At 42.4% G+C, this 25,673-nt stretch overlaps 1 protein-coding gene across 2 annotated transcripts in view; it reads left to right on the top strand.

The window, feature by feature from the left end:
* Positions 1-25,161, top strand: part of CDKAL1 (CDK5 regulatory subunit associated protein 1 like 1) — a 649,098-nt gene extending 623,937 nt beyond the window's left edge. For both annotated transcript variants that reach the window (XM_060164267.1, XM_060164266.1), the window contains one exon: positions 23,908-25,161. In XM_060164267.1, coding sequence (XP_060020250.1) covers positions 23,908-24,099 — 192 coding nt within the window. In that variant the 3' untranslated portion in view covers positions 24,100-25,161. The remainder of the gene's footprint in view (positions 1-23,907) is intronic.
* Positions 25,162-25,673: the final 512 nt, after the last annotated feature.

Raw genomic sequence — 25,673 nt, 5'->3', positions numbered from 1 at the left:
TCTTCCACACAGTGAGAATGACAAATTCACAGAAAGAGGCTCAGTAACAGTCTTACAGCACTGGCTGTTCTTACTGACAGGCATTTCTTCCTCTTATTCCTTATGCCCCCTTTTAAAGGAGAATATTCTAGAATGGAGACCTGAACCTACCCTGTTTCTCACAAGGGAAGGGAAGACTGCCCCAGGGTGCCTGGCTGCCACCTGTTTCTCATCTGTTGGGACTTTGATCCTAATAATGGATTCACTTGAGCAGTTAGATAGCTCAGCACCAACACAGCCAGCTGCCCTCAGAAAGGAAGCAGAAGTTTTAAAGGGTGGCATGGTTTGCCTCATTACCAGACAAAGGGCCAGCAGGATATTCAGGTGTACTGAGTTTTATGTACAAACTATACTATATCTTCAGAGCTTTGACCCTTCGAAAAGCATTGTTAAAATGCTTTCCTCTCCATCTAACATTCATTTCCAAAACTACTGAAGTGAAAGGGTCTATTAGTTCAGGGCCAGATTTGAAAGCGCATGAAAACTGCATTCATGAGGTTAAGAAATGGCTTAACAATTAAGTTAAAACAGTTGAAAGTGGATCTAATTTCAAACAGATCAGCTAACCGTGTTAGAAGTAAATGAGGGTGTGTTCCTTCCGACTTCTCCTTCCACCCCCAAGATACTGTCTCCAATCCCGAGCAATTTTTCCTAGTTTTTTTTTTTTTCCTTTTTAACTTTATATAATACTGAATTCTTCATTGCCCATATGTTAAATTGTTGTCACAATTAAAACTGTAGCACATTTAATATTTAGTCCATTTCTTCCTTTCATATGGCTTGTAATTAGTTCCATTTGCAGATCCATTAGGACGTATTTGGGTTTCACAGTCTAGATACACAGCTTTTATTCTATGCCCCTGAGCTGTATTTTACTGGGCATTACAGCTGAACTTGTATGATTACGTCAGTTCAAAAGGTCTTCAGTATGTTTGCAGTACCTTCCATGCACCAATTTGAGTACCATTCAAAGTATCATCAGAGCGAGCTGATGCTAAACAATTAGCTTTCATTTCACTTGCATCACTAACTGTACGATCACTGACGATAATTTTCCCCCTCCAGAGGTGAGGGGAATTGCATGCATCAAGGAACTAATTGTGCCTCAATGACAATAATAATAGCTACTGTTTAGTGAGCCTCTAGTATGTGCCTTGGTGTTGAGGCTTTTTACCTGTATTACCTCCTTTTATTATTCTGGCCTGGGTTAGAGCAGCTAGAACACATGAACTGTCCTTTTTTTTTTCTTTTCTTTTTTGATGTGGACCACTTTTTTTTTTTTTTTTTTTTTTTTTTGCGGTACGCAGGCCTCTCACTGTTGTGGCCTCTCCCGTCGCGGAGCACAGGCTCCGGACACGCAGGCTCAGCGGCCATGGCTCAGGAGCCCAGCCGCTCCGCGGCATGTGGGATCCTCCCGGACCAGGGCACGAACCCGCGTCCCCTGCATCGGCAGGCGGACTCTCAACCACTGCGCCACCAGGGAAGCCCATGTGTGGACCACTTTTAAAGTCTTTATTGAATTCGTTACAATATTGCTTCTGTTTTATGTTTTTGGTTTTTTGGCCACAAGGCACGTGGGATCTTAGCTCCCTGACCAGAGATCGAACCCACACCCTCTGTACTGGAAGGTGAAGTCTTAACTACTGGGCTGCCAGGGAAGTCCCATGAAATGTTCTTTATATGGCTGTGCGCACTCACAAGGAGGCACCATAGGGTGGGATTGGGCAGGCACTTCCCCTTCCTCTGCATTCTTGGCCCACAGTCAGAGAAGCGGTTAGAGGGAGCTTGAGGCAAGGCCACAGGCAGACTCCCGGAGCTAGGAATGGCTGGGGGCGAAAGAAAAGAATGAGGCCCCCCAGCCGGAATTACCCTCAGATTGAACATGCAGGTAATGCCTGGCTTCTTAGGATATGTTTTAGTACTTATTGAACATGATATTATCTAAGCACCGGACTAGATATTGGAGACGGAAATAATGAATACGGTCTCGGCCTTTGATGAGATTTTAGTCTGAATGTTCTTCTTGTAGTACTGCTATTCTGCTGTGACCCTTTTTGGGAGGGATTGGGGTGAGAGAGAGGGTCCTCTGTGGGTGCACTAGCTGCCCGATGTGACATCACTGCTCCGGTGATTAAAGTTTTAGGGATGATTCTTACCACATCTAAGGTGTCCAGAATTGCTCTTTTGTTCTCTCATTTTGACTACGTTACTTTTCAGACTTCTTACTCAGGCATCAATTACCAGTGCCAACGTATGACCATATGTCTCGGTTTGTCTGGGATGGTCCTGGTTTATACCTGTTACCCTGGTATAATTAATAATAGTGCCCATTTTTCATTCTCCGAAGTACCCTGGTTTGGATGATAAATTATATGGTCATCTGATCAATTCATAAAGTAGACCCAGCACTATGCTGAGCGCTGCTTGGGACCAGCAGTCTTAAGGTGTGATCCTTACCCTCAAGGAGATGGAACTGTAGTTGGGAAGAGAAGACAGGTGCTTGTAAAACAAAATCTGTAATATGTAAAGTGCTAAATTGAATGACATCAGATCATAAGAGATAGGAAGATAGGAGACCTCTGTAGACTTGGGGTATCAGGGAATGTATAGGTCGGGGTTCTTTGATGACAACAGAAAACAGCTCAGTTAGTTTAAACAGAAAGGGGTTTAAAAAGGGATACTGGATTGTCCACAGAATAATTAGGGCTGTGGAGCAGACTCTTTGCTGAGTTTTCTGACAATAACACCCAAACCACGTAGAAGCTGCTGGTAAGATATGTGACCTCCGCCCCTCCTGCCCCAGCAAGTTAGAAGCCCCAAGCCCTGACTGCTTCCTCGTGAAGCTTACTTCACAATCCAGGTCTCAGACCTGTTGCATCTGAGTGTGGAGAACCGGGGTCTCAGGTTTTGTACCCTAGGGACAAAGGAGGATGGGAAGTGTTTCTTGGGATCTGTATTAGTGAGGTGAGATTTACAGCGTGGAGACTGTCAGTGTGAAGAGAGTATTCACACAGTTCCCACTACAGAGGGTTTCGTGGATGTGATGGGATTAGAACTGGACTTGGAAGGTGAGAAGGACTTAATCAGGGAAGTGAAGAAGGAGATTTTTCTCAGTGCAAAAGGAACATGAGGCAAGTGACAGAATCCACAGGAATAAATCTGGCTTTCCTTGGGCATCTGTAAGCAGATGTGGGCAATTGGGAGCAAGCGTAAAATAATGTTCATTGTGAAGAGTGGGCCCTCTGGGCTTTGAAGTAAAGTAGCACGTTATACAACAAAGCACATGTATTAGTCCACGATAACTTAGGCTGTGCTGCAGTAACACATTAACCCTGAAATCCCATGCTTGACACAAGAAAGGTTTATTTCCTACTCATACTACAGCACATCTGGCATCAGGGATTGTCTGCTCCACCCAGGCACTCAGGGACCCAGGTTGCCTATCTGGAGAACCAGGCTCTTCACTGCCTCTGCACAGGAGTGGCACAGGATATTTCTATTTATGTCTGTTGCCCAGAACTATTCACATGGCCCCACCCAATTTCAAGAGTTTGGGAAATACATACTTCTGTATAAATAAGATAGAGAAGATATGGGTGAATACTAGAAGTTTCTACCATGCACCTTGGCACGTTTTTGAGCACGAGCAAAACAGTGAAAGTAGCCTGTGTGAACAAAAGTTCACAAGAGCAGGGCCACCCTGTCTCTTCTTTTCACCACCAGCTTCGGACCATAGCACAGTGCCTGGCTCAGAGCTGGTGCTCTGTACATACTTGTTGAATGAACTTGGCTGTCACTGATACGCAGGGTGGAATAGAGGGTTTCTTGACCAGAGGCAGGGAGGTTGACAGTACGTGATAGGTTGATATCGTCTATTACTTGAACTTAGGACATTAGTATATTCTTTAAAGGCTAAAAAAATCACAGTCAAGCCACCCAACCTGCTCTTTGAAGTCATTTGACATCTTGATAAGCAGATTGCAAAAACCCCTTTTTAAACTGATGTTAATCTTGCAAATTTAAATTCTTTTCGTGGGAACTGTAGGGATGAGTACTTTTAGAGCCAGGCATGCTTCTAACCATAAATTTTCAGCCTATTTCTCCTGTCATATTCAGAGTACTAACTTTGAGTTGTGCCTAAAATAATAGAACCATGAATATCTTTGTTTTCTAACATAGTTTGCCATGTTTGAAATTTAAAGGGCTTTGGAGAAATAAATTTTCTCCTGTCCCTCAATCTCCCCAGTGTAATTCTATAAAATTACTGAGAAACATAAATGTACAAGCCATGTGTCAAGTCAACAGTTATCTGGTAGGAAGTCAACCTATAAAAATAGGATCCAGTAACTTTCAGATTTGCCACCACTTGAGAAAGAAGTCCAAAGGACAAAAAAAAGCCAAAAACTGTTGCAGATTTACCTTATCAAGGTCAGTATTTTCCTTCTAGAGGCCCCTGGCTCCCAGGGATTCTTTCCTGCAAACATCCACTTTGAAAGAATAGAGTATCCCTCAAGCACATAAACTTTGTGGTCTTACTGTATAGATTTTGGAATTTTGGTTTTATCCCTTACAACTGTGTGCATTGGCTGCTCACTTACCATCTCAAGGTATGTTTCCTCTTTTATAAATTGGAGATAATGGAATCTATTCCATAGGGTAGTTTTGACAATGAAGTGAGAAAATGCATGGGAAGCACTCAGTAGTACCGGCACAGAGGAAGTGATCAATGACTGTGTGGTACGAAGTTGGTGGCATGGTGATGATCACTGAGGATTTATTTGGGCCTAGTTAACCGAGATGCTAATATCGCATCCATGACATATATACCGTGAGAAGAGGAGTTGGTCATTGGTCTTTTCAGTCATATTTATAACCAACAACAGCGTTTTTTAAAGTATAGTTACCTAAAATAAATACTTTGTGATCGTGTTTCTAAGATCCCCCTTTTCATTGACTTTGAGTGCTATTTCTTTTCTGCTGTCCTTAAGATGAGGTCAGTTCCTCTGACCAGTCACAAAGTATCCATAGTGTGGGATAGTGTTATTTGCTACAGGCTTTTTCTTTTAAATATTCTTGTAGGAGGTGGTTTTTCCATGCTCTGTACTATATACTCTGAAAATAAACACAATCAATCTGCCTAATTGGTCTCCCTGTTTCTACCCTCTATAAAAATCAGATCATGTCTTTCTTGTGCTCAAAATCTAGGGTTCCATATGACCTAGCATATGTACCCAGCAGAATTAAAAGCAGGCACTCAAATCGATACTTGCTCTGTTTGTTGCCAATTGTATTGTATGCCAATGTTCATAGCAGCATTATTCACAATAACCAAAGGCTGGAAACAACCCAAGTGTCCATCAACAAATAACTGGATAAACAAAATGTCTTTGATACGTCGATATATACATACAATGGAATTTTGTTCAGCCCTAAAAAGAAGTGAAGTTCTAGTACATGCTACTGCATGGATGAACCTTGAAAACATTATGCTAAGTGGAATAAGTCAGGCACAAAAGAACAAATATTATGTGATTCCACTTGTATGCAAGATCTAGAATAGGCAAATCTGTAGAGCCAGAAAGTAGATTAGAGGTTATCAGAGGTTGGAGGTAGGAGAGTTGTTTCTTAATAGTTACTGAGTTTTCTGTTTGGAGTGATGAAAAAGTTTTAGAAATAGACAGTGGTGGTGGTTGTACAACATGGCAGATGTAATTGCCACTGAACTGTACACTTAAAAATGATTAAAATGGTAATTTTTATGTTATATATATCTCACCACAGTAAAAAATATTTTAAAAAAGTCTCGGGTTTCCCATGACACTCAGAGTGGAAGCCAAAGGCCCTGCAGTGGCCTACAAGGCCTAGTGCCTTGCATACTCCTCCGTTGCCTCTCTGACATCATCATTTACCCTTTTCCCCCTCGAACACACTGGACCAGCCATACTGGCCTCCATGCTCCACCTGAGATGTGAACACAGCAGGTTTGCTCCCTCAGGAGGGCCTTCCCACTTGCTAGACCCTCTGCGTGGAACGTGCTTCTGTTAGATGCCCACATATCATGTCTGTCCTCTCCTCCATTCAGGTCTCTGCTGAAGCCCACCTTATCAATGAGGCCTTCCTGAGGAGCCCTCTGTTGAATAGCAGCCCCCACCATCTGTCACACCTAGTACCCCCTCTGTCCTTACTCTGCTTCTCTCCACGGTACATCTCACCATCAGACATACCAAATATCTATGTTTCTTTGTCTCCAGCTAATACAGTGGAAAGCCCATCCATGAGGGCTGAGCTATTTTGCTTTGTTCACTCCTTTGTCCTTAATGTCTGGAATAGTGCCTGGCATAGAGCAAATGCTCACTCAGTGTCTCTTGAATGAATGAATGAGTGAATGAATATATTTGTGCTGGAGATATATGTGTATCCCTTACTTAAAAAGGATTGCAGAACCAAATATCTGGTCATCCTATATATTAGTTAGCTATTGTCACTATAAATGCCTCATATATAACAACCACAAAACCTTAGTGGGGTTCAGCTAATCTCGACTGGGCACACTCACACATCTGCAGTCAGCTGTGGGGTCTCTGAGTGGATCTTCTGATCTAGATGTGGCTGCTGACATGCCTGGTGATTCAGCTGGCAGCTGGCAGGTAGCCACAACTGGGACTACTTGGATGAATCAGCTCTGCTCCATATGTCTCATCCTACAACAGGCTAACCTGGAAACGTCCTCATGGTAAAGGCAGAGGAACGGGAACAGCAAACAGAAATGCACAAGAGCTTTCCAAGCCTTGGCATACGGCATGTTTGATAACATGCCATTGGCCAAAGTAAGTCACGTGGCCAAGATCAGGGAAAGCACTAGGCAGTTATGTGACCGAAGGCACAGCCAGGGGAGCACGAAGAGTTGGGACCATTGCTGTATTCAGTCTGTCCCAACCTATGAAATCCTGGACTTTTTTGCTTGTGAGCTGCACATCGTTCCACCCTCTTTCTGTAGCCCCAGATAAATTACATGCTGCTTTAGCCTTTGAGCCAGTCATCCCAGCTCTACAACTCAGTGTCTTGTTTTTAGTTACTGAGTTGTGAAACGGGAAGGGTTAGATCTAGTTTTTAAAATAAAAGAAACCCCTCATTTTTCACATAAAGAATCTAAAATAAGTTAGAAGTTAAAGCTCTTTCTCATGGTCTTCGATTAGGAAACTTCCAGTTCTCTGGAGGATGGCAGTTATTCTCTGAAGTGTATGTACCCAGCAACTCAACATTATCAACCGTAGGGCCTGTGGTAGGCAGAATAACAGCGTCCCAAACGTGCCTATGGCCTGATCCTTGGAACCTGGGAATATGTCAGGTTACATGGGAGGCAGGGGATTTAAGGGTGCAGGTGGAATTAAATTTGCTAATGAACTGACTACAATCCTGCAGCCTGTGGAAGAAAAACCACATTCACAGAAAGACAGACAACGAAAAGGCAGAGGACTATGTACCAGATGAAGCAACAAGATAAAACCCTAGAAAAACAACTAAATGAAGTAGAGATAGGCAACCTTCCAGAAAAAGAATTCAGAATAATTATAGCGAAGATGGTCCAGGACCTCAGAAAAAGAATGGAGGCAAACATCGAGAAGATGCAATAAATGTTTAACAAAGACCTAGAAGAATTAAAGAACAAACAAACAGAGATGAACAATACAATAACTGAAATGAAAAATACACTAGAAGGTATCAATGGCAGAATAACTGAGGCAGATGAACAGATAAGTGACCTGGAAAACAGAATGGTGGAAATCACTGCCACAGAACAGAAAAAAAGAAAAAAGAATGAAAAGAAATGAAGACAGCCTAAGAGACCTCTTGGACAACATTAAACACACAAACATTCGCATTATAGTGGTCCCAAAAGGAGAAGGGAGAGATAAAGGACCCGAGAAAATATTTGAAGAGATTATAGTCGAAAACTTCCCTAACATGGGAAAGGAAATAGCCACCCAAGTCCAGGAAGTGCAGAGAGTCCCAGGAAGAATAAACCCAAGGAGAAACATGCTGAGACACATAGTAATCAAACTGACAAAAATTAAAGACAAAAATTATTAAAAGCAACAAGGGAAAAACAACAAATAACATACAAGGGAACTCCCATAAGGTTAACAGCTGATTTCTCAGCAGAAACTATACAAGCCAGAAGGGAGTGGCATGATATATTTAAAGTGATAAAAGGGAAGAACCTACAACCAAGATTACCCTACCTAGCAAGGATCTCATTCAGATTCAACAGAGAAATCAAAAGCTTTACAGACAAGGAAAAGCTAAGAGAATTCAGCACCACCAAATCAACTCTACAACAAATACTAAAGGAACTTCTCTAAGTGGGAAACACAAGAGAAGAAAAGGACCTACAAAAACAAACCCAAAACAATTAAGAAAATGGTAATAGGGACATACGTATCGATAATTACCTTACACGTGAATGGATTAAATGCTCCAACCAAAAGACACAGCCTCGCTGAATGGATACAAAAACAAGACCCATATATGTGCTGTCTACAAGAGACCCACTTCAGACCTAGGGACACATACAGACTGAAAGTGAGGGGATGGAAAAAGATATTCCATGCAAATGGAAATCTAAAGAAAGCTGGAGTAGCAATACTCATGTCAGATAAAATAGACTTTAAAATAAAGAACATTACAAGAGACAAGGAAGGACACTACATAATGATCAAGGGATCAATCCAAGAAAAGATCTAATAATTATAAATATATATGCACCCAACGTAGGAGCACCTCAATACATAAGGCAAATGCTAACAACTATAAAAGAGGAAGCTGACAGTAACACAATAATAGTGGGGAACTTTAACTCCTCACTTACACCAATGGACAGATCATCCAGACAGAAAATTAATAAGGAAACACAAGCTTTAAATGACACAATAGACCAGATAGATCTAATTGATATTTGTAGGACATTCCATCCAAAAACAGCAGATTACACTTTCTTCTCAAGTGCACACGGAACATTCTCCAGGATACATCACATCTTGGGTCACAAATCAAGCCTCGGTAATTTAAGAAAATTGCAATCATATCAAGCATCTTTTCTGACCACAATGCCATGAGATTAGAAATCAATTACATGGAAAAAAATGTAAAAAACACAAACACATGGAGACTAAACAATATGTTACTAAATAACCAAGAGATCACTGAAGAAATCAAAGAGGAAATCAAAAAATACCCAGAGACAAATGACAACAAAAACACGACAGTCCAAAACCTATGGGATGCAGCAAAAGCAGTTCTAAAAGGGAAGTTTATAGCAATACAATCCTACCTCAAGAAAAAAGAAAAATCTCAAACAATCTAACCTTACACCTAAAGGAACTAGAGAAAGAAGAACAAACAAAACCCAAAGTTAGCAGAAGGAAAGAAATCATAAAGATCAGAGCAGAAATAAATGAAATAGAAACAAAGAAAACAATAGCAAAGATCAATAAAACTAAAAGCTGGTTCTTTGAAAAGATAAACAAAATTGATAAACCTCTAGCCAGACTCTTCAAGAAAAAGAGGGAGAGGACTCAACTCAGTAAAATTAGAAATGAAAAAGGAGAAGTTACAACGGACACCGCAGAAATACAAAGCATCATAAGAGACTACTACAAGTAACTCTATGCCAGTAAAATGGATAACCTGGACGAAACGGACAAATTCTTGGAAAGGTATAACCTTCCAAGACTGAACCAGGAAGAAATAAAAAACATGAACAGACCAGTCACAAGTAATGAAATTGAAACTGTGATTAAAAATCTTCCAACAAACAAAAGTGCAGGACCAGTTGGCTTCACAGGTGAACTCTGTCAAGGATTTAGAGAACAGCTAACACCATCCTTCTCAAACTCTTCCAAAAAATTGCGGAGGAAGGAACACTCCCAAGCTCATTCTGTGAGGCCACCATCACCCTGACACCAAAACCAGACAAAGATACTACAAAAAAAATTACAGACCAATATCACTGATGAACACAGATGCAAAAATCCTCAACAAAATACTAGCAAACAGACTCCAACAACACATTCAAAGGATCATACGCCATGATCAAGTGGGATCTATACCAGGGATGCAAGAATTCTTCAATATACGCAAATCAATCATTGTGATACAACATATTAACAAATTGAAGAATAAAAACCATATGATCATCTCAATAGATGCAGAAAAAGCTTTTGACAAGATTCAACACCAATTTATGATAAAAACTCTCCAGAAAATGGGCATAGAGGGAACCTACTTCAACGTAATAAAGGCCATATACAACAAACCCACAGCAAACATCATTCTCAATGGTGAAAAACTGAAAGCATTTCCTCTAAGATCAGGAACGAGACAAGGTGGTCCACTCTTGCCACTATTATTCAACATAGTTTTGGAAGTCCTAGCCATGGCAATCAGAGAAGAAAAAGAAATAAAAGGAATAGACATTGGAAAAGAAAAAGTAAAGCTGTCGCTGTTTGCAGATGACATTACTATACATATATAATCCTAAAGATGCCACCAGGAAACTACTAAAGCTAATCAATGAATTTGGTAAAGTTGCAGGATACAAAATTAATGCACAGAAATCTCTTGCATTCCTATACACTAACAACAAAAGATCAGAAAGAGAAACTAAGGAAGCAGTCCCATTCACCACTGCAACAAAAAGAATAAAATATCTAGGAATAAACCTACCTAAGGAGACAAAAGACCTGTATGCAGAAAACTATAAGACAGTGATGAAAGAAATCAAAGATGACACAAACAGATGGAGAGATATACCATGTTCTTTGATTGGAAGAATCAATATTGTAAAAATGACTATACTACCCAAGGCAATCTACAGATTCAGTGCAATCCCTATCAGATTACCAGTGGCATTTTTTTACAGAACTAGAACAAAAAAATCTTAAAATGTGTATGGAGACACAAAAGACACCGAATAGCCAAAGCAATCTTGAGGGAAAAAATTGGAGCTGGAGGAATCAGGCTCCCTGACATCAGACCATACTGCAAAGCTACAGTAATCAAGAAAATATGGTACTGGCATGAAAACAGAAATATAGATCAGTGGAACATGATAGAAAGCCCAGAGATAAACCCATGCATCTATGGTCAACTAATCTATGACAAAGGAGGCAAGGATATACAGTGAAGAAAAGACAGTCTCTTCAAAAAGTGGTTCTGGGAGAACTGGACAGCTACATGTAAAAGAATGAAATTAGAACACTCTAACACCATACACAAAAATAAACTCCAAATGGATTAAAGACCTAAATGTAAGACCGGACACTATAAAACTCTTAGAGGAAAACATGGGAAGAACACTCTTTGACATAAATCACAGCAAGATCTTTTTTGACCCACCTTCTAGAGTAAAGGAAATAAAAACAAAAATAAACAAATGGGACCTAATGAAACTTAAAGGCTTTTGCACAGCAAAGGAAACCATAAACAAGATGAAAAGACAACCCTCAGAATGGGAGAAAATATTTGTAAATGAATCAACGGACAAAGGATTGATCTCCAAAATATATAAACAGCTCATGCAGCTCAGTGTTAAAAAAAGAAATAAACAACCCAATCAAAAAATGGGCAGAAGACATAAATAGACATTTCTCCAAAGAAGACATACAGATGGCCCAGAGGCACATGAAAAGGTGCTCAACATCAGTAATTATTAGAGAAATGCAAATCAAAACTGCAATGAGGTATCACCTCACAATGGTTAGAATGGGCACCATCAGAAAATCTACAAACAGCAAATGCTGGAGAGGGTGTGGAGAAAAGGGAACCCTCTTGCACTGTTGATGGGAATGTAAATTAATACAGCCACTATGGAGAACAGTATGGAGGTTCCTTAAAAAACTAAAAATAGAACTACCATATGGCCCAGCAATTCCACTACTGGGCATATACCAAGAGAAAACCATAATTCAAAAAGACACATGCACCGCAATGTTCATTGCGGCACTATTTTCAATAGCCAGGTCATGGGAGCAACCTAAATGCCCACTGACAGACGAATGGATAAGGAAGATGTGGTACATATACACAGTGGAATATTACTCAGCCATAAAAAGGGATGAAATTGGGTCATTTGTAGAGACATGGGTGGACCTAGAGACTGCCATGCAGAGTGAAGTGGTGGTGGGATGAATTGGGAGATTGGGATTGACATGTGTACTCTAATATTGTATAAAATAGATAACTAACAAAAAAAGTTAAACCTCAAAATAAATTTGCTAATGTACTGACATCAAAATAAAGAGGTTTCCTGGATTATCCAGGTGGGTCCAGTGACATCACAAGAGACCTTAAAGTGAAAAGGGTCCGAGAGAACAGAATCAGAGGGATGAGAATGCTGACTTCGCAGATGGAAGGGAGTCACAGCCACGGAACATAAGCTGGAAAAGGCAACGAGAGGGATTTGTCCCTAGAGCCTCCAGGAGGAGGACGACACCTCACTTGATTTTAGTCCAGTGAGACCCAGTTTCTTATGGGTTGTCTGAGGTCTCAGTTCTTTGTTGGCTGTTCGTAGAAAGTCTCCCTCAGTTCCTTCTCATGAGGGCTTCTGCATAGGGCAGCTCGTTTCCCCCAGAACAAGCAAACAGAGAGAGTGAGAAAGGTAGAAGCCACAGTTTTTAGTAGCCTAATTTCAGAAGGGACATCCCATCATTTATGTGGAGTGTAATTAATTAGAAGCAAGTCAGTAAGTTCAGTCCATCGTCCTGGGGAAGGTGTTACACAAGGACGTGGCTACTAGGAGGTGAGGATCGTTTGGGGCCATCTGAAAGGCTACCTGCCATGCTTTTATAGTGATATAAATGATTAGATCTCTTAATATTAGTCTTCTCTCAGTTATTTTAATGACTTTTGGTAGAATCATCTTTTTTTTTTTTTAAAAAAAAAGTATCCATGTTCAAAGTAGAAGGGGAGAATGGGCATACCTTGGAATGGATGTTTGGAAGAACACATAATAGAACTTTGGAAGTGATAGGAAAATAGGTAGAAATGTGAACTTTTCAGATGGCTGAGTTCAGTGTAATTACAGTGAGTATGTACCGTGTAATTACAGTGAGTATGTACCGTGTAATTTTTCTTAACTAGTTTATCTGAAATTTGCAAGATGAATAAACGTCATGGTGATCTGAAGGAAACATTTTACATGTTAGCTCATCATTTGTGAGATTCTTTGAGACAGAACAAAGCACCTGCCATCTCCTTTATTCATTTTATGCAGTTCATGGAGCTCAGTGATGCTAAAGCCATATTTCCAGTGTCATTGAAAGTGATACTTAGGATGAGAGGTTTGCATTGTGATAGCAGTTAACATCACCCATGTTTTTTTTTGTTGTTGTTATTTAAAACAAACATCTGCCAACACACCCTCATGGTTACCTATTTGGACAAAATCCTTAGGAGTAATTATTTTTGAGTTGAATTGATTAAAGATTAACTTTAATGCCCCCAATTGTTATGTCCATCTGCATCCCAGTTCACAGCTTCCAGTGTACACTCCATGGAACGAGGATCGTTTTGGTTCTGGTTTAAGAGATTATCAAAAGGATTTCATTGTCAGTGAAGCATTTTGACCCAATTCACTTTTTCTTTAACTTTGCCACACCTGTGGAGCAGCTTTAGTTTGTACTAATGCTTATTTCCAGCCAGTAATTCGGAACAGATGAGTTCTGATTTCTGCCACTGTCATGAACGTTGTGATCACAGACTTCATAGTTCTAAGTGAGCCTCTTGGTCTGTGTGCACACGCGCGTGTGTGTGTGTGTGTGTGTGTGTGTGTGTACATCTGTGGCTGATATTTAATTAGCAGAAGAGAGAACTATACTATTAATTTGGGATCTGATTCTCTTCCCTACCTGCCCCACCCCTCTTATTTTGGTAAGTGTTAACAAGTTGAAAATCAGGTAAGTGTAAGCTTCTTTGAATGGACATTTTGTGCTAGGTTCAAGAAAGATTAAGAAGGTCAAAGACGGGGACTTCCCTGGCGGTCCAGTGGTTAAGACTTCACCTTCCAATACAGGGCGTGCGGTTCGATCCCTAGTCGGGGAGCTAAGATCCCACATGCCTCGTGGCCAAAAAAAAAACAAAACAGAAGCAATATTGTAACAACTTCAATAAAGACTTTTAAAATGGTCCACATCAGAAGAATCTTTAAAATAAAAAAAAAGGTCAAAGAAGATGAAGGCATTCAGATAGAAGCCTGCAGTGGAGGGTTGAGAAGGCATTACGGAGCCTGAGCAGTCACCTTTGTTCATCTCTTCTTACCAGGGACTCATGCAGCAGTGCGCGTTAGGGCTGCTTATGTGAACAGGTGCCTCCTTAAGTTTATATTTTAGGGATAAAATGCAATTGTGATAGAGATACCTTTCTGCTATGAAGATAATTTTGTATTCAAAGCAAACTCTTCGAAATTAGGAGATTTAGAGGTTCTTTTCGAATAGTGTACCGCGCTGCATAATGTATATTTTAAGACAATTTCCTTGTATTGATCACATATTTGGTTTCGATAGGTTTTCTGCATAGGCCATATGTTCAGGCTTGGTTGAAAAAAAGATGATTCTAAACTCTAATTTATCTAGAGTTACAAGATATCAAACAATTTTTTCTTCCTCCCTGTTAGCTTCCACTTCAAGCTGTAACAGTGCCTCTGAGCCATGAGAAAAATTTACACATAAGAAATATTTTGAATTTATTAAAAGAAGTTCAGAGCTTAAGAGTTATTTTCAGATCCCTTGAGTAGGGTGAAATCCGATCTTACAGGAAATAATTAGGTTGGGCAAGTGCCGAGCTTTGGTTTTTGGTAGGATTATTATCTCTTTCGTTTAGTGCTGTTCAGGTCAGAGGGTTGGGCATCCAGCAAGGGAGGGATCACCGAGACCACGCAGGGACACGTCAGATCTGTTCCTTTGGTGGACGTCAAGCCAAAATTATTCAGAATATAATCTGAAATGCATTTGATCGTATGGCAGACAGGTTAATAATTTATGTTTGGCCTTATTAGCAAAGCCTTGGGTTTACTCTGCTATCACCAAAATAAGATTCAGAAAACTAAGATAATAGTGATTTTTTTAGAGTGTGTGTGTGTGTTCTGGTTTAAAACTTCTTCTTTGCGGTTTTAATGATCTGATAAACAAGTACACATTTGAGGTGAGGGGGAAGAGGAAAAATTACATATGAATAATTGCTGATTTAGAATTGCTCATGCCCAAAAGTGATACAGAAAAGGCTGACAGTACTGTGCTGTCATCATGTGAGTCCGTGACAGAGATTTTCAAATGTCAGTTTTCTCCCCAAATAAATGATAAGGTATAATTGATTCCAAGTTTAATTTGTTGATCCTGTTACATGACGATATACCAGTAATGCTAATGGACTATACGTATAACATTCTTTCCAGAGACTGCAAGAGCTAGAAAATACTACCATCTTTGGCTCAGAGATAATGGGCACTCCTAATTATGTGATATTAAGATGCTCCCAGTTTGAGAAATGTCTAGAAGTATATTGGAGAAAGATACCTTGGCCCCTGTAATCCCGTGTCCGTCCTGGTATCCGGTAATGACACAAAGCACAGGGACAAAGTTGTCTGTCGGTCCGGGAAGGGAAGCTGGCATGTGGAATGTGATTGCTGACCCATGGCAACACCTGCAGGTGGCAGGGACCGAAGAATTCATTTAGAAGCTGCACTGCAAGCTGGGGAGACAGGTGGCAACTCTCTTACAGGGATGTCTTTTATTTGAGCAGAACCAGACCAACTGTTCCTCATTAAAACACATTTTGCAACACGTTCTAATGTGAGCAGATCAAGTATGTGTGCGTGTGGGCATGTGCGTGTGTGTGCAGAGGAAACCCGGGATGTGCCGTCCACAGGTCACGTTTACTGAGTCTCAACATGGCCCAGAGCTGCAAGACAGGTCACGTGCGATGTCTCTGCCTGACCTGGGGCTGGCTTTCCTGGAAGGGCCTTCTCTAGGGAAACACAGAATAAACCGTCACCTCCATGTAAAGTGGAGAAAGTCTGTTTGATAGGAATCTTGATACTGGTAGTTACTTTAATAATTATTCAGTGCCTTGATATTTCTCATTTCTTTGCATTGCACTATAAATGCATCTCTGATATGTAACTACCAGGCTAGACTTAATATGTCTAAAGCCAATCCTCTCTGCTTCCACATTTACACCTACTGTCTGTAAGTTGGGTGAATACTTAAAGTTGGGAGAAACTCGTGTTAACTACTTCACTGGGCGGTTGGGAGGATTAAAGGAGAGAAGGCATGGAGAATAGAGCCCTTCTGGGCACACGGGGAACATTCCAGAAACACTGCTTCTTCTACTTAGTATTTTTACACAGAGCTTGTCGTCCACCTTTCTTGCTGGATCGTTATGCCTCTGGTTCTGCACCCATGTCACAATTTATAAACATTTTTGGTGAGGAGGAACTGCAGGAGAGGCCGCTGAACAGGGTGGCTTTCTAACGTCGGAAGGGCAAGTTCATCAGCTCCCAAGAACAGGATCCTTGCAGCTATATGAAAATATGAACACAATGCAAAGGAACAAGTAGAAACCCAAATATCCCTTCAGAGAACGTTGATTGACCACCTTCTAGGTACCCTCCCTTTCCTTCAGGTCTGTTTCTTTTGGCTGAAAGAGCTGTGAGGAGGACAAATAAGGGTGGCCCTGGAGGCCTGTTTTCTCAGCGGGTCTGGTGAGCTCCACAGAAGGAAAGGGCCTTAGAGGAGGCCCAGCCCTGGTGGCCCCTGTCTTCCTCCCAGGGAGCTTCAGGATCAGCCGGCCATACAGTTGCCGGGAGGCGCCCTGCACCCCAGGCGCCCTGCACCTGGTAACTGTGTAGAGCCCGAGGCTTCCGCTGGAGCGGGTCCTCTTGTGCAGCTCGTTCAGCTCTGCGTGCACGGAGCGCACCTTCTGGTGGGACGGCGAGAGCTTGGGGGATCACACACGCCGTGAGTGCCGTGATGAGGGCCAGCCGGCAGGACACGCAGCCCACAGAGCGGGAGCTCCCGGTGCATCTGGGCTGGGTGCTGGTTGAGAGAGTCGAGATCTGTCCAGTCGAGATCTGACACGTCCATAGGAAGAGGGGCAGGGCGCATGGTGGCTGGAGGCGAGATGGCAGGGTCAGGCGGAGAGCAGAGTCGTGGCGGTGACTGTGACTTGTTTTCTTCCTCTTTAGTTTCCTTGAAAGCAGCGTTACAGCAATATTAGGTACTGGAAGAAAAGGCAGACATAAAAAGGGCCCGTGGCACATCTGACAGGTGAATTCCTCCTTATAAATGGTGGTGTCCAAGTCTCCCTTCTTATATAGTATGGTTTTAGTTAAGAGCCTTTCCAGAAGGCTCACCCCACAGACTGAGAGCCCGGGGAGTAGGAGGTGCCAACTTCACGGCGGGCGTAGCTTCTCCCTCGCGGGTTAGAGCTGCGAGGACAGCATCCGGGACAGGAAGTCACCCTCCGGCACTGCTGGCAAATGCTGTGGGAGGCTCTGCCCTTCTCCGTCTTCCACGCCACACTCCTGGAATGGAGTATAATGGTGGCCCTTCCTCGAAACCTTCTGTATTCCTGGCACTCTGCCCAGGCTCTGGGCATGCGAATTCTAACCCTTTCAACAACATCTTAAAGTAGATACTGGTCTCCCTACCTCACAGAAGAGGTAACTAGGCCTGGAGAGCTTAAACCACTTGCCCGGGGTCACACAGCGAATAAATATCTGAACTTGGATTCGGTTTCTGGTCTGCCATGCTCTTCATTAGACTGTGCCCCTCCTGATGATATGTGTAAGAAACAAAAATAGTTTAAATTGATAAACCATATTTGAGAAGCAAATAAAATAGTGACTTTGTAATTTTACAAAAATAATATCTGAGGCAGTTTGCATATTTCCTTAGGACCATAAAATACCATGGAGTGTGTTCATCTTTTTTGAATCTTAAATGTTCGAGACACAATATATATGCCTCGTTTAATCCTCATAACAACCCTATGATGTGCAGATACTTACTCTATCTCAGGTGATTCTGTATGGAGGCAAAAGAGAGGACAAATTATTTGCCCAAGAATTCTCAGATGGAGCTGGGATTAGAGCCCAGAGCCCATGCACTTACTGCTTCTAGAACAGGTCCCATTTGTTTCTCTGGTGATAAAAGTGCCCAGGTTAAAGGCCTCTCCTTCCTTTCCCTAGCAATACATGTATAACTGCTAGAGAAGAAGGAGATAATTAGAGGTTGACTATTGTTACCATCCCAACTGTCTTTATCTTTAACTGATTGAAATCTGATCCCTGAAGGTTCTGAACATCAAAGTTGTTTTTGATTTGGTTTGGTTTTTTTGGCATGTATATGTGATGCTACTCTAATAGATGTATTACTTTAGTAGGATTTGATAAGCTGTACTTTTGAAAATTACAGTATGTTTAAGAATTAGGAAGTGAGTATGTTTAGAAATTAATCAAGGGAACAGTGAGATTTACAAGGGGGGAAAAGCATGTTAATCAAAGTTAACACTTTCTTAATGTGTCCTTAGTCTACTATGACTGGATAAATACGTGAATCTTTTTGATTGAACGAAGGTCATATCCTGCTTTGTTTCTGTCTGTTTTGTAAAAGGCATTTCTAAATGGAATTTGATTTCTTAAGACTTATAAATCTGAGAGTTGATGTTTAATTAGTTGTAGTAAATAATAAAATTTCTTGTATTTGTTGCATTATAGCTTGAGAGATACAAGTGTGTCTTAAATTTCAAAAATTAATGACTTGGTAATGTTTAAGAGGTTTCTGGAAGGCTCGAGCCTTCTGTTTACTTTCCAGAACTATTGACTCTGCCAGGTTTTTCTCTAAAGTCAGTTGTATACATTACTCTGCGTGTGTGTGTGTCTAAACTTTATCTTGCTATTGGTCATGTATCATCACTTCACCTGTAAACCCTTTTTATTTTCATTACATTATTTTATATTCATGAATGGTGCTTCTGACTGTGTGGAAATCATAATAGTTGTGCATTTATATGTTTGAGAATCTTGGACTTTATGAGAAAGTCCTTGTATTTCCTGTATTACTAAATTACTTTTCCTTCAATATCACAGTGGTAGTGACAATTGAAATGTACAAAGCTAGCTGGCAACAGATCACTCTGTCATCTGAGAAACTTTTTTTCAATCTTATATTTTAAAACATATCGTCAAACTCCTTTAATCAAGATGGTGAACTGGTACGGGGTGAAGATAATAAAAGAAGCACAGCATGGCAGAGACAGGCTGCATTTCCTCTCTCCTGCTGTGTCATCAAGCTCTCACCTTGATCTTAGGGAGAATGGCAGGGCGGGCTTCTTGTGGGGCTGCGTATGGGTGCCACGGTACTCCACACGATTCTGTGATGCAGACTTGCCCCCAGGGACAGGAGAGTGGCTTGCCACCATATGGGTCAGTTATGTTCAGATGTGTTAAATGTTTGAGTGAGGGAGGGAAAAATCAGTGCCCAAGAAAGAATGACTGTGTTGAACCCAGCCACAGATAATCCACAATGCTGCTTTAATAGGTACCTTTTATGTTTTGAGCAAAATTTTATGGCAAATGAGTTGGAAGGAACAGAGGAAGAAATTCTGTGAAACTCTTGTTAAAAGTTGAAGGGTCGTGGGGCTTCCCTGGTGGCACAGTGGTTGAGAGTCCGCCTGCCGATGCAGGGGATGAGGGTTCGTGCCCCGGTCCGGGAAGATCCCACGTGCCGCGGAGCAGCTGGGCCCGTGAGCCATGGCCCCTGAGCCTGCACGTCCAGAGCCTGTGCTCCGCAACGGGAGAGGCCACAACAGTGAGAGGCTCGCGTACCGCAAAAAAAAAAAAAAAAAAAAAAAGAGTTGAAGGGTATTTTCAGGCTGAGAGCACAGGTACTTTACCTGTACTGCACCTTTGTGAAGCAGAATATGTTAAAAACCCAACCAAATGCTTGATGCTTTGAGACTCACCTAGTCCTGCCCGGGGCAGCCTGACCCCTGGCCCCCTACACCAGTGATCACCGAATGGCAGCTTCTGGGATTGCATGCACAGAACCAAGGTTCATTTTTCAGAACTGGGGGTGGGACAGGAGCAGATCTTCCCTGAAGCTAGTAGAGCTTAAGATTCAGGGCCTGACACTTTGAGGGGCCCCTTCCAAGGCCCTGTTATTAATTTTGTATTGAATTTTTTTTTTTAAGAGAAAGCATCAGGTCCCACAGTGTCTGGATCTGTGAACCTCCTGAAGTTATTTGCAGGGTGTGAGCGAGGCTGTGTGTATATGTGCACGGATGCCTCCACAGTTTTCTGGGGGAACAGTCTGTCGTCCTCACTGCCTTCTCGAAGCCATCTGTGACTTAAAAAGGTTAAAGAACTCAGGCCCAGGAGAACTTAATCAGCCTCTTAGTTCTTGTCTTGTAAACCCAAGCCTAGGAAGTGATGGTTTAATTGCTAGAGGCAACAACTCAAGACCCTTTTACAGTTGTGCGCATCGATCACCAGAGACATAGCTAAGCGTGTTTTTGATCAGTTGTATCTCATCTGGAATACTCATCCTCATATCCGTTCATTCACTCGTTCGTTCGTTCATTCATTTCTGAACACTTGCTGAGTACCTGCTCTGTGTTTGCCGCTGTACAGGTTCCAAGAACCCAGAGATGAATTAGGCAACCTCTCTGCTTTTGAGGAACTCACAGAGCTTCCGTTATTTTAGCTGTAGAAGGCTGCATTCTTTCCCAAGGTTGAGTGCTGTCCTTGAGACCTTGGGGCTATTTTTAACCATCAAAATGAAAGCTTGTCAACATATTCCCAGCTCCAAAATATCATGCAGAAAGCCAATCGTACAAGAGAGCGGTTTCCCGGGGCAGGTCTGGGTGCAGCCGTCACTGCTGCGGGGACCACGGCTCCGTCTGTCCGGCTGTGACCTTCTTGTCAAGGGCCCCCAGTGCAGGAACAGCAGCAGGGTGTCAGCCCAGATCCCTGAGGAGCCCAGAAGTAAATGATGGCTCGACTGCCACTGGAGTTGAGAGATTCATCCTTGTGGACAAAAGCTATATTAATTTTGCAATCAGTCTCCTATAGTCAAAGCAAGAGTTCTTCCATATCTATCACAGGCAAATATTAGCTGGTGGAAATTGGGTTGTGAAAGTTCTTCTCATTTCCCCATTCCTTTCCTTTGTCCCTCCATTACCCACTCACCTGAACTCAGCTACTGTTGATTCTACATTAAGTGTCTGTTGTGGCCCCCTTTCCGTGCCTTCCGCCATCCTCCCAACACAGGTCCTCAGCACCCCCCACCTCATCAAGCCACAGCTTGGCCCCGGATTCTCTACCGCCGCCTCCCACTCCCCTCAGTGCACCCCACCTTCATGCCAGAGCTGCCTCCTGTAGAGCACCCTTCCAGTGCTCCTCCTGGGCACGGCGGGGCTGCCGTTCCACACAGGGCCCGAACCTGTGCCCACATTGTTCGCGAGTGTGGAAGGAAAGAATAAGCCACGTGAAATGGTTGTTCGGAGGCACCTTGTGCTTCTGTGGCTTTCTTGCACTTCCACAGCCGCGCCTCTGGCTCGCCCCTCCTCCCAGCCCCGCAGTGTTTCTTCCATCCCGGATTCTCCTTCCCCACCCCGCCTCCATCTCTTAAAGTGTTATTCAGGTTTCAACAGGGGAGACACTGATTCTAAGGCCTGTGCATAAGGTGGAAATCTTATAGCGTGGAATCAAAATTACACGTCGAAACACTAGAACTTCCCTGAGAGTGGCCAGGTGCCCCCTGTCCCCTCCTCCCCGCACCTGCTGAGACGCATCAGGGGACAGAGACCCCCCTACAGAGTCTCACCGTCATGTCTCCTAGCTCCTCGTGTTCTCTCCAAGCAGGGTTTCCCAGCCTTTCCATGTCAGGCACGTGGCACACCAGAGTGGATGCAGAGGCTGCGCGTGGGGGTGGAGCCCTGTGGCCACTCAGACCCCTTCAGGTGCCCATTGGGGGTCGGGGCAGCCCTCCTGCAGCGGTGCACCAGCTGGGAGTCCCTGTCCTAAGGGACGTGTTTGATGAATAAAATGGCTTCGTGGTTTTTTCCTGTGTCATTCTTCTTTTCCTGAGTAGATGTGGTTGCATCCCTAAAAGTTAGACACGTCTGTGATGACTCCACTCTACGTAAATTCTACCCTTCGTGAAGTCGGCCTTGATTCTCCGTAAACACTGTTTGTCTCTTTCATATAGTTTGTGTATAATCTGGAAATTTATGAACTTGGTCTGACCCTTCAAGGAAAGGAACTATAGCTTGTACGTAGCTTGGCCTACCTGGCCTATGGTAGGTGTTTGAATGTGCCTGTGTTGAAGGAGTGAGTGATAGCTTCTTATATCAAACTAAAAAACTTGTGCACAGCAAAGGAGACCATCAACAAAATGAAAAGGCAACCAGCTGAATGGGAGAAAATATTTGCAAATCACATATCTGATATCTGATGAGGGGTTGATATCCAAAATATATATAAAGAACTCATACAGCTCAATAGAAAAAAAATCTGATTTTAAAAATGGGCAGAGGGGCTTCCCTGGTGGCGCAGTGGTTGAGAGTCCACCTGCCGATGCAGGGGACATGGGTTCGTGCCCCGGTCCAGGAAGATCCCACATGCCACGGAGCGACTGGGCCCGTGAGCCATGGCCGCTGAGCCTGCACGTCCGGAGCCTGTGCTCCGCAACGGGAGAGGCCACAGCAGTGAGAGGCCCGCGTACCACAAAAAAAAAAAAAAAAAAAAAAAGTGGGCAGAGGATCTGAATAGACAGTTTACCAAAGAAGACAGACAGATGGCCAACAGATGCGCGAAGAAGTGCTCATCAGCACTGATCATCAGGGAAATGCAAATTAAAACCACAGTGAGATGTAACCTCATACCTGTCACAATGGCCATCATCAAAAGAGATAAGAACTAACAAATGTTGGTGAACATATGGAGAAAAGGGAACCCTCGTGCACTGTTGGTGGGAGTGTAAATTGGTGCAGCCACTCTGGAAAACAGTATGGAGTTTCCTTAAAAAACTAAGAATAGAACCAACATATGATCCAGCAATTCTACTTCTGAGTGTTTACGCAAAGGAAACAAAAACACTAACTCAAAAAGATACATGCATCCCATGTTCACTGCAGCACTATTTACAATAGCCAAGAGATGGAAGCAACCTAAGTGTCCATCAATGGGTGAATGGACAAGGAAGATGGGGCGTCTGTATACAATGGAGTATTACTCAGGTGTAGAAAAAAAGGAAGTCTTGCCATTCACAACAACATGGATGGACCTTGAGGGCATTATGCTAAGTGAAATAAGTCAGAGAAAGACATAGAATCTAAAAAAACAAAACAAAACCGAATATATAGATGTAGAGAGTAGATTAGTGTTTGTCAGACACGGGGGTGACAGGTGGGTGACAGGGGTGAAGGGAGTCAAAAGATACAAACTTCCAGTTATCATGTAAATATGTCCTGGGGATGTAACGTACAGCATGCTGCCTATAGTTAACAATACTGCATTGTATATTTGGAAGTTGGTTAGAGGGTAGACCTTAAAAGTTTTCATTACAAGGGAAAAAAATTGTAACTGTGTTGTAACTAGACTTACTGTGGTGCTCATTTCACAATGTATACAAATATTGAATCCTTATGTTGTGTACCTGAAACTAATACAATATTATATGTTAATCATATCTCAATAAAAAAATAGCTCCTTCTAGGGGTCCTTTGCTTGACTGATGTCACATTAGCGCTTTTTTTCTTATTTTGCATCCTTAATGTCTTCCGTTTTCCTCTATGTTTCTCTCTCTATAGGAATTCAGAAATAGGCTTGGGAACCACCTGAATTCAGTATCCCACACCTTGGATGCAACTCAGCAAGACTCGGCGAGTTCCAGAATGGCGCTACAATTGCAAAGGCTACACCAGGACTGTACGCTGAGGATGTCTGTGGTCCTGGCTCTGTTTGCTTTTCTTTTTGCTTTTTTGATCAAGGTCTGTAATTAAAACACAACTAACTGAAGCATCAGTGAAGAAGAATAATGGGTTCGATCCCTGGTTGGGGAATTAAGATCCCACGTGCTACACAGTGTGGCCTTTAAAAAATAAAATCTGTGAAGAGGAATGAATTTCTAATTAAAATCTTCAAAGAAAAGGAGAGCGACCACATCACTTCTCAAAGGGCAGTAATTTACACTGTCTCCCTGCCCTTCAGCCACGCTCTTTAATGGGGCTTACCCAGTCTCATCTTGAGTTGGACTCGTTGGTTATTTGACCTAAAACCCAACAACAGCTGCTATAGCATGTCTTTTCAATTAAGCTCCCCTTGGTTTATTTTTAGCAAGAAATGTAAGTGGTCGCATTTTCTTTAAATCACCAATCTTCAAGTCAGAAACCTATTTGTACCGTGGGTCTGGTCACCTCTTCCTCATGTGGGAAGATTTTCCATTTTCAATAAACATTTTTACATGTATCTTTCTCTTTATGCTTTGTTTGGGGTCCCGATGCCACTACAAACATCTTATTTTCCACAGCAGATGTGTTCCTGAAAAGTTTACCTGGAAACCTGTTTCTGGAGCTTGGATCCTTTCAGAACATGCAGGGAGAGCCTACCAATTAAACGACTCCTGGCAACATCTCGAGAAGTCTGAGGAATCACCCACTTCTTTAGGTCCCGCAGACTTTCAAAGACTGGACTTGTCGAAAACAAGCTCTGCCTCTTTTCTGACACTTTCGATGGATTCCATCCACTGTCTATTTCTACCTGACATCACTGGCCATTTACTAAATGAAGTGATTTCTTCCACAATAAAAGGAATTGTTGTAGTGAGCAAGGCTCATGACTGTCAGCATTTGAATAAGTTATTTGGATCGTACAGCGCAGGGAAGTCAGGCGCCCAGTCATTACCACAGGACAGTTTTCATTTTTAAACCCCCATCCCTTTTCAGCTCTTCATTTTATCTCAAAATGTTTCAACCTCTTTTGTATCTTTTGAATCCAGATTAAAATTAAATTATAAGCCAGTGAGTTAAAAAACCAAAACAAAAAACTCTAGTATTAGTACACTTCTCCTGACCCTGGTGTGTGCTTCTAAGAGGAGATCACATTTAAAATGCCAGGGTTTGCTCCTGCTTCCTCTGAGTCCTGCAGTGAGATGTCCACTTGGGATCCCCCTGTTCTGGCAGCGAGAGGAGAGAGATGTGTTGGCAGAGAATAGGAGCCTGCTGGGTGCTTCCTTTCTTGAGATATGTGCAGTCATTTCTTTATTAATAAACAGAGTGGGTTCCAGCGTGGTACTTATTTAATAAAAACCTAGCAGAAGTGGAAATGCTATCGAAAGCCTAGAGTCACACTATATAAGACATAAGAAAAGCTTTGCATCTGGGACAGATTGGAGACGGAAAGCTTTTTTTCTATTTCCACTGTCTCACTCTTTTCCTCTCACCCCCTCATCTGCTTCTTTCCTCCCCTCTAGCTCTGTACCCGTCTCTCCTCCGCTCTCGTCCCTTCAGTTTTTCTTCTGTGAGTGAGAGCGATACACCCAGCGGTCCGATAGCCCCACGGCCCCTCACCAACCACG

This window comes from Lagenorhynchus albirostris, chromosome 10 (assembly GCF_949774975.1).
Source record: "Lagenorhynchus albirostris chromosome 10, mLagAlb1.1, whole genome shotgun sequence".
Classification (NCBI taxonomy): Eukaryota; Metazoa; Chordata; class Mammalia; order Artiodactyla; family Delphinidae; genus Lagenorhynchus; species Lagenorhynchus albirostris.
Note: the sequence above shows the minus strand (reverse complement) of the source record. Positions and strands in the feature narration are given on the sequence as shown.